The 10,281-nt window shown below is 41.8% G+C and overlaps 1 protein-coding gene across 1 annotated transcript in view; it reads left to right on the top strand.

Moving 5' to 3' along the window:
* The window catches only part of LOC124594699 (odorant receptor Or2-like), a 121,408-nt gene extending 113,251 nt beyond the window's left edge, over window positions 1-8,157 (top strand). Inside the window, exon 7 of the mRNA XM_047133066.1 lies at window positions 8,101-8,157. Within this exon, the coding sequence (XP_046989022.1) occupies window positions 8,101-8,157 (57 nt within the window). The remainder of the gene's footprint in view (window positions 1-8,100) is intronic.
* The last annotated feature ends 2,124 nt before the right edge of the window (window positions 8,158-10,281 follow it).

Consider the following 10,281-nt stretch of genomic DNA (forward strand, 5'->3'; position numbering starts at 1 on the left):
GAAGAGGTACTCTTCACAGTCACTAAATCTTGGAAGTTCTGACATTCACGGCGCCATTACAGATTGTAAGAAATGATCATATGGCATTTACTGGCCGGGACATCCCCTTCAAGGTTCGGCCGCCGTATTGCAATTCTTTTTAGTTGACGTCACTTGGGCGACTTGCGTGTCAATGATGATGAAGGATACACAATACCCAGTCCCCTGCCGGGAATCGAACCCGACCCCATAGAGTAGCAGGCGGTAACGCTACCGCTGACCTACGGAGGCGTACGCCATTAAATATTGAAACGAGACTTCATGTTCAATCATCGTCATCACCACTGCATATTGCGACTGGAGACGACAACATGTCAGTTGATACGCCTAGGCAACAAAGAGCTATATCACTTTGATTAAAGTATAATGCAATAACAGTGAACTGGGAGGGGATACTTGGTTCAGGACCTATTTTCTTAGTTAATCATTAAAAATTCCAATAGGTGAATGAGCACTTTTATGTCCAGTATCAGAAGACTATGACCGAAAGTCTAATTCAAGCTGAAAGTTAATCACTGACATTGAATGCTGGAATGCCCCCTCTGAAGCCTTTTTAATTTACCTATTTGTGACATCTACCTATCCATTACGTATGCATGTTTCTACAACCCTTCAAATGTTCTCTAGTCATTCCGGGCTAGCCACCTTGCACTTGCTGTCAATCTCATTTTTTATGTGTCTATTTCCTTTCGGCTGCTCCATTTGCTGCATTTTTATTTCTTCTCCTTTCGATAAGCCAACTCAATATCTGCTATGTTATCCAGAAACTTCTTTGTGCACTGGTGAATTACTGTTTGTGAATGCTGTCCTCCACCAGGCAGTGGTCCCTGGTGAACGGTAGCCGCACAATACGCCGAGGACTGCGAAGAGCACGCCCAGGTGTAGTAGCTTCAAGAGCGGGACTGGCTTGCTAGCAGCCGGTGTCCATTTTAATACACACCAGGCGAATGGCTAGGCAAAGTAGGTTCGTGACTGCAGCACTGCTGGCTGCGATACGGACCGCTCGAATGCCAACACTCACAAGTTCCGTGGAGCTATCCGCAGCCGGACTTGCCAACACTTTATCATGCCAGCGTGTATAACCTGACCGCATTATCTACACCGAAGCGCTAAAGAAACTGGTATAGGTTTTCGTATTCAAGTACAGAGATATGTAAACTGGCAGAATACGGCGCTGTGGTCGGCAACGCCTATATAAGACAGAAAGTGTCTGGCGTAGTTGTTAGATCGGTTACTGCTGCTACAATGGTAGGTTATCAAGAGTCTGCACGTGGTCTTGCAGCGATGAAGTGGGGATTTTCCTTTTACGACCATCTTACTAGTGTACCATGAGTATTAGGAATCCGGTAAAACATTAAATCTCCGGCATCGCTGCGGCCGGAAAAGATCCTGCAGCAACGGGACCAACGACGACTGAAGAGAATAGTTCAAAGAGACACAAATGTAACCCTTCCGAAAACTGCTGCAGATTTCAATGATGGGCCATTAACGAGTGTGAGCGTGCGAACCGTTCAACGAAACATAATCGATATGGGCTTTCGGAGCCTAAGGCCCCCTCGAGTACCCTTGATGACTGCGTGACACAAAACTTTACGCCTCGTCTGAGCCCGTCAACACCGACATTGCACTGCTGATGACTGGAAACATGTTATCTGGTCGCACGAGTCTTGTTTAAAATTGTATCGAGCGGATGGAGACAACCTCATGAATCCGTGGACGGGTTTGGAGACAACCTCATGAGTCCGTGGACCCTGCATGTCAGCAGGGGACTTTTCAAGCTGGTGGAGGCTCTGTAACGGTGTGGGTCGCGTGCGATTGGAGTCATATGGAATCACAGATACGACTCTGACAGGTGATATTTACGTAAGCATCCTGTCTGATAACAAATGGTTCAAATGGCTCTGAGCACTATGGGACTTAACTTCTGAGGTCATCAGTCCATAGGGGACTACTTAAACCTAACTAACCTAAGGACATCACATACATCCATGCCCGAGGCGTAGCGGTCGCGCGGTTCCAGACTGCAGCGCCTAGAACCGTTCGGCCACCCCGGCCGGCCCTGTCTGATCACCTGCATCCATTCCACTTGGGCAATTCCAGCAGAATAAGGCGATTTACGGACAGCCCTGTAGGATTCATGGTGTCAGTTCCCTCCAGAACTACTTCAGACATTAGTGGAGTCCATGCCACTTCTCGCGGCTCTTCTGCGAGCTCGCGGGGGCCCTACACGATATTAGGCAGGTGTACCAGTGTTTTTGGCTCTTTAATGTAGTTAAAAACTGTGCAGACGAGCCACTGGCGTGATGGGAGTGGTGGACACCTGTCGGTGCAGCAACCAGTCCGCCGTTATTATGTCACTGTCTAATAACCTAAGTAGGATAAGTACGGGCATATAGCAGCACGGCCGTCGATGCACTCGCCGTAGTAGATGGAGGGCTGGAATTCAGTAGTAAGAAACAGAAGGATGTTTCCAGCATGTTTGCAGAAGAGCTTCTGTAAAGTTTGGAAGATAGGAGACGAGGTACTGGCAGAATTGAAGCTGTGAGGACGGGTCGTGAGTCGTGCTTGGGTAGCCCACATGGTAGAGTACTTGCCCGCTAAAGGCAAACGTCCCGAGTTCGAATCTCGGTCCGGCACACAGTTTTAATCTGCCGGGAAGTTTCATAACAGAAGGATGGAGAAGCAGTATGACGGGGACTGGAAAAAAGGAATAAAAGGGTAAGCCGCATGACAGAATTTTGGGCTAAGCATAATACAATCATCGCTAATATTTGGTTTAAGAATCATGAAAGAAGGCTTTATATACGTGGAAAAGACCTGGAGACGCTGTAAGGTTACTGATTATTATATACTGGTCAGACAGGAATTTCGGGACCAGACTTTGAAGTGTGAGACACTTCCTGAAGCAGATGTATACTCTGACCGTAATTTATTAGCTATGAACTTCAGACTAAATCCTAAGCCACTTCAGAGAGTTACGATATTAAGGAGATGAGAACTAGATAATAGAAAAAGCAGAGGTTTATAAGAATTTCACAGGGCGCGTTGGGTGACGACTGAATCAGGGGAACGAAATACAATAGAAGACGAATAGGTAGCTTTGAAATGTGAAGTAGTGAAGATAGCAAGAAACCGAATAGGTAAAAAGCAGTGCACAATAGAAGTTTCTGGATAATATAGCAGATATTGAGTTTACTTATGGAAAGGAGAAGAAATATAAATGCAGCAAATAGAGCAGCCGAAAGGAAACAGAAGCATAAAAAATGAGACTGACAGCAAATGCAAGGTGGCTAGGCCGGAATGACTAGAGAACATTTGAAGGGTTGTAGAAACATGCATACGTAATGGATAGGTAGATGTCACCAACAGGTAAATTAAAAAGGCTTTTGGAGAAAACAGAAGCAGCTGTACGAACATCAAGATCTCCGACAGAAAACCAGCGCTAAGCAAAGAACCAAAAGCTGAAAGACTGAAAGAATGTATAGAAGGGCTATACATGGGAAATTGACTTAAAGGAAATATCATAGAGGAAAGTAGATGAAGATAAGATGAGAATATGGTGCTACGATAATAATTTGACACAGCACTGAAAGACCTGAATAGAAACACCGCCCTGGGGCAGACGTTATTCCCTCAGAGTTACTGAGACCTTTGAGAGAGCCAGAAATAACAGAATCATTCCATCGGGCGTGCAAAATATGAGACAGGCGAAATACTCTCAGACTTAAACTAGATTGTAATAATTCCTATTCCAACTGATATGTGTATTACCTAACTGTCAGTTTCCCTTGGGGAAGATTAGACTGGATTCCGCGGAAACATACGGACACGTGAGGACACGATTTACCTTAGCAGATAGGCCTAAGAAAGGCAAACATACCTTTACACCATTGGTAGATTTGTAGAAAGCTTCTGACAGTTTTGACTGGGTTAGACTCTTTTGAGTTCTGAAAATGGCAACGGTAGGACACAGAAAGCAAAAAGTTAGATATAACTTCTGCAGAAATCAGACTGCAGTTATAAATCTCGTAGAACATGAAAAGGAGGGAATTAGAAAAGGAGGTGCTAGAGTAATGGATGAATTTTGGCATTTTAGCAGCAAAATAATTGACGATGATCGAAGCAGAGAGGATACAAAACGTAGACTGGCTGTAGGAAGAGACGTATTCCTGAAAAATAGGATTTTGTTAAAATTTAATATAAATTTAAGGGTTAGAAAGTCCTTTTTCCACGTATTTGTTTGAAATGTAGCCTTGTATACAAGTCGCACGTGGACGATAACAGTTCAGAACAGAAGATAATACAAACTTTTAAAATGGACGACTATACCAAAATGCTGAAGATTAGACGGGTTAGTTCGAGTAGCTAATGAGGAGGTACTGAATGAAACTGAAAAAAAAAGGAATTTATGGCACAAATTGGCTAAAAGAAGGGAGCAGTTGATAGGACACAATCTGAAGCAGCAAGGAGTCGTCAGTCTGGAAATGGAAGGTAGTGTGGAGTAAGAATTGTACAGGAAGGCCAAGAGATGAATACAACAAGCAGGTAGAAATGGATGTAGATTGTAGAGATGAGAGGACAGACTAGTGTGGAGAGTTGCGACAGACAAATTTTCCCTCTGAAGAAGAAAACTACAATAACGTGAACAGGAAGTAACGCATATCATAACGCGGAACAGCTTTACAGCACGGCTGATGCAACGTTTCTCTGAACAGTAGACAAATAACTTCTATTTAACCTCTCTGATTGCTTTTTAACTTCACATTCTGTTACACTAGAGTATTACGAGTTCCCTTCATGAACTGATATCAAAATGCCCAAAAAAGTGGATTGTGTCGTAATGAAAGAAAAGCCTGCGATGAAATACACTGTGATCCGGAAGCTACTCAGAACTTTATTTTTCTTTTCGCGAGGTTTTACTCACTAGTAGAATCGCTAAAAAACTGTTACACAGCCGAAATTTACCAAAAATGCAGGCAGTATGTACAGCTGTTGGAAGAGGAAATTACCTGGCACAAAAGGTGACCGTGATAATGAATACAAAACGAATCAGTCGACTTGATAACAATATTTTTACATCGGAATCGTACTTCCGCATCGTTCTTAGAACAAAACGTTTAACGAACAAAAGAATTCAGAAATAGCGCACTGACCGCATAAGCACCTACACTGCAATTAAGGGGAAACAATTGTCCTTAACAATCTGTTTCTAACAAAGTTTCTGATGTACGCTACTGGAGCTCACAATAGTCAGTTTACTACGAAATGCGTTCCATATGACTTTTGTAAGTTCCCGAAAGTTCTAAAAAATTTATCTTTAATGGTACAGATATTTGCTGGAATTACTGCCGACATTTATGGAGAGTGAAGTTACACCCCTGATGATCCAGTACGAATAACGTTTCGCGCAGCTCTCATAATCATTTGAAAATGCAGACTATGTCCTACTACAGACACGTTTCGGCACACTAGAACGCAAAAGATAAACGCTGTAGCGTTAGTTTATCTGTTTAAAAGTACAGAAAACTGTGGAACATCAATATGGCATGTCTTTCACTTAAGGCAGCTCACTTCCAAAGGCTGCATCATCACATGACGACTAATGCAATGTGTTACCCATGATGTTAGTACATGGATTAGTTAATTTTTATGTAAATTGTTTGTTAAACTGACGGGTGAAGTACTCAATTAGGCATTATATTTTGTTGCTGAGTCATGTTTTTGATACATTTCTTCTAGCTTTCATTTTTGTTGACATATTACCCAGGTACACACGAAAATAAGTAAGGTATCGAAAGTGGCCATTCACGTGAAGTAGTAATGTCCAATAAAATAATAGCTTGCGTGGATAAATGAATTCATTCAAGCACTGAACACTGGTTGGATTTTCTCACTTTCAGAAATCAGAAGGAGCGATCGGTTTTGTCTCCGAAGATCGCGTGATGTTCCAACTCAAAATGAACACGTTTTGTAACAAAATTTTTGAAGATCTGAAGATGAAAGTAAAGTCTGTCGAAACTGGTTGTAGTAAATAAAGAAATATTTATGTGATTTGGCTTTAGAAAGTTTTTACCAAAACTGAACACTAATCTTCGATGTATGATTCAGTTTTATCTCTGTACATCAAATTGTTTGTTTAATTGTATAGGATGTAAAAAGAACTACGTACCGGTAAACAAAATTTCGGAATTTTTAATATAGGTTAAAATAAACACTTTTTTGTGCAACAGTAATGTCACACTTCCCTGGCTATGGGTCGACGAAGGTTTTGAAGCTAGGGATGTTCAGGGACGGTGTTCAGACTATTAGGTGACGAATATTGTCTTAGAGATGTTGCTGAAAATATCATGCATGCGGTTACATGAATGTACAACTGGCATCTGTTTGCCAATAATTATCTAATACACTTAAAACAACGAGGTAATTTACAGATAGTGACTGTAGCTTCTGACAAACGACAGACAGCTGTTTTAGAGTGTGTTGGAGTGTCTTACATCAAACGCTTCATGCACCCACCCCTTTCACCCCTCCCCCCCCCCCCCATCTGATCTCCACTGAAAAATATCTGTAGAGTGTGATGGCTACGATACTGGCTCAACCCTCCTCAACAAACAATTTGGAAACACATTTCTAAATGTTCTCTGACATCAACGACAGAGTGTTGTCATGCTGGAACCATAATCTTCACTGTTGGCGGTGTAGTCTCCAACACACTAAAGTTAGAATTCTGGATACGGTAGGTTCCTCCATCAAGCGTGTTAAGCGGAATATGGTCGTGAACAATGGCGGACTGTGTGAGACAATCACTATCACGCAAATGTCATTTGTGTAAATGGACGACATATTCATAAACATCTCTAAAGCAATATTCATCACACAGGTTGGATCCATAAAGAGGAAAAGGTGCACCTGTGACATTTTTCATTACAACTGAAAATCCGGTCCAAAGTTGCAAATTTTGCTTTTTTTTACTCACTCAATGACTAGTTCCGAGATCCACTTTCGGATCATCGTAACACAGTCAAATATGGTATTTCCGAAGAAGTGAAAACCATATCAAAAATGTGCAACGAACAGTTACAGCGCATACAGAATTATCTAAAGGACGGCATTGAACAATATGAAATAAAATCGTCACAACTTCTGAACGGTTTGCGTTAGGAAGTTCAAACTGCATGGTTGGTCATGGGGCACGATGGGAATTAGTATGCGCATGCATAGTTTGGTTTAGCGACAAGGCCACTTTCATTTGGATGCGTTCGTCAATAAGCAAAATTGGCGCATTTGGGAGACTAAGAATCCGCATTTCGTGATCGAAAAGTCACTTCACCTTAACGGGTGAATGTGTGGTGCGTGAAGATTTTGGAAGATGATATCATCCCCATTACCCAAAGTGACCCTGATTTCGACACGATGCGGTTCATGCAAGACGGAGAGCACTTTGGGGACCGTATTCTGGCCCTGGGGTTCCCAGAGGCCACTGACGTGGGCCTCGATTGGCCGCCAAATTCTCCGGATCTGAGGACATGTGACTCCTTTTTGTGGAGCTATATTAAAGGCAATGTGTACAGCAATAACTCCAAAACCATTGCTGGGCTCAAAACAGTCCTTCAGGATGTTATCGACACCATCGATGTTGCAACACCTCAGCGGGTCATGCAGAACTTCGCTATACGCCTGCGCCACATCGTCGCCAGTGGTGGCGGCCGTATCCAACATGCCATAACCTAAATCCGAAGATCCGTAGTGACGTTTACAAGTTTAATAAACTGTGTGCACCACGTAGTTTGTAAGTAATTTATGTTTCTTTCATATAATTCAGTAATTGTCACCATATATGTGCGCTGTAAATGTTCGTTGCACATTTTTGACATGGTTTTCACATCTTCGGAAACACCATTTTCGACTTTGTTACGATGATCTGAAATTGGGTCTTGATCCGAAACAAGTCGTCGAGTGAATAAAAAAAAGTAAAATGTGCTATTTTGGACTGGTTTTTCGTTGTACTGAGTAACAGAAGTTGCTTCCGCTTGTGACTGGTGCCATTATGTTGTGTTGCAGCTGGTGAAGGCTTCCTACTCTTACTACACGCTGCTGAGACAACTGGACAGCGACTGAGGCATGCTGCCACGGATCTTCGACTGAAAGGAAGGAGCATTAGAATTGGAACGACCAAAATGCAAACAGAGCACTCTTCACAAAGCACACTGACAATATGCATACCATAGGGTCCAGCTTGTAGCCGACGTCTCTCATAATGAAAACTGATTCTAACACCCTCAACCAGCGTTCGCTACAAGTCGCAAAAGATGGCGAGACAAACAAGGCAACACTGTGACTTTCGTCGGCTGTTCTGACATCTAAGAGATAAATAACTAAAATAAAAATTACACTGTAGCGCTCCAGACTTTGACAAAGCGTCTTTCACTGACATCTAGAGCTGTCCAGCTCATTAATGACAATGGTCAAACCATTTATTTTTCAAACCAGTCTATCTTGAATATATTGTAACAAAATGTGAAACAATTTAAATTTATTCTATGTAAACAGGCCACATCTCACTGTTTCGTCTTTGTGGTATAGCTGCATGTGCGCTAAGCCTTGAAAGACCTTACTGTCAAGAAGGAGATCAAATGTTAGCTTCATCACTGGAGTTACCTTGTCTACTACTTTACGTCCAGTCACTTTCCATTTTCATCCACTCAAAACAATTAACATCATACTTCATAACATGAGGGTTGTCCAAAAGAAAAGTTTCGAAACAAATTGTGGGTATAAAAGAAGGCCTGAGCACAACTATCCTCCTATTTCAGAGCTGAAGGACTCCCTGTTCCAAGAATTCCGGTGTCCGTGACAAGAAGGGGTCCTCCACTGTGCAGTTCATTGTCCGAGTAGAAGTTCTTCCGTTTGAGATGATTTTTTAGGGGCCTCGGCATTTGCATGTCGCAGGGTGACATGTCTGGGCTGTAGAGTAGATGCTGAAGCTGCTCCCCCTTGGATTTGGCCATTACACTTGGTGAGACCTTGGGAACGAGTTACCGTCGAGTAGATCTTCTGTGGGCAGCCCAGGCAGTTTGCCTTGATGGACTTGGACTTGCACAGGCTACAAAGTATCTCACTGTACACGTAACTGTTAATGGTTTTTCCGTGCTCGAGGAATTCGTTGACTTGGTAGTCGAAACATATGGTGAGCATCACATTGCCTGCTGAGGGCCCAACTTTGAAATTTTTAAGGGGTCGTGACAACACATACGCATAACCACCGCCAACACTTCATACGCATCCCTAGATGCCTCGTTACGCTATCTCTAAGCGGCAAGAGCAGATCTTAACCACTGTGGCTGTTACGACTTTTCGAACCTTTTTGTTTGAACTCTCCTTACGTCATAGTTCATAGTTATTCAGCAACATTGTTTAGGCAGATAACAACCTTTGTAGAACAAATTGGCTAAGAAAGATGTTTCGGTTAAGTCAAACTTATAATCACATTAGCTGCTCTTATCCTGAAGACAACAATACTATTGTTGGTATAATCTTTAGCCATAAATACTACCTTGTAAATAACGGCACTGATGTCATTCACTTCCAGCCATGAGCTATGTTCATTTACTTTACTTGCAGCTATCATAGTATCAGTTTTCACGTTACATGAAAACTTTTCTAACGATATTCAAATATTAGTTTGTATGCATACTGAGTTGTAGAATGATAAGTATGGAATAAAATTACAAAATATGAAATACTCTGAAGCACATTTTTTTTACGTACTCTGTGACAATTCTGCTGATACTGTACTTTGTTTAGAGTCTAGAACTTACAATCAAGGAACAATAAAATAAAAGGTTGGAATGCCATTCCTAGAATACAGCGTTGGTTCTTTTGTAAATTCTTTATTTTATACAACACTAATTAAATGAAACAGTTGTTAAATGTATTGTGAAACTACTTACGTTTCTCATCATTCATTTTCTTTGTATATTTCACGTTTCGTGCTTAGGGCATGAGTGAGAGATGAGTTGCACAAAACTGTAAATTTTTGTTCCTCATATTGGTCAACAGAAATGTTTTATGTGTTCTATAAAGATGAAAGCAAACGGAATAAGAAAAAGGTAGTGAAAGCCACCCAACCGACGCTGGTAGTTCTTCCATATTCACTGTACCTTGCAAACCTGACGAAAACCAGTAGTTTCTACAGTATTTCAATCACACGAAGAATCAACTTTCCTTCAAGAATGTATTGCA

The sequence above is a fragment of the Schistocerca americana genome, chromosome 2 (genome assembly GCF_021461395.2).
Source record: "Schistocerca americana isolate TAMUIC-IGC-003095 chromosome 2, iqSchAmer2.1, whole genome shotgun sequence".
NCBI classification, from domain to species: Eukaryota; Metazoa; Arthropoda; class Insecta; order Orthoptera; family Acrididae; genus Schistocerca; species Schistocerca americana.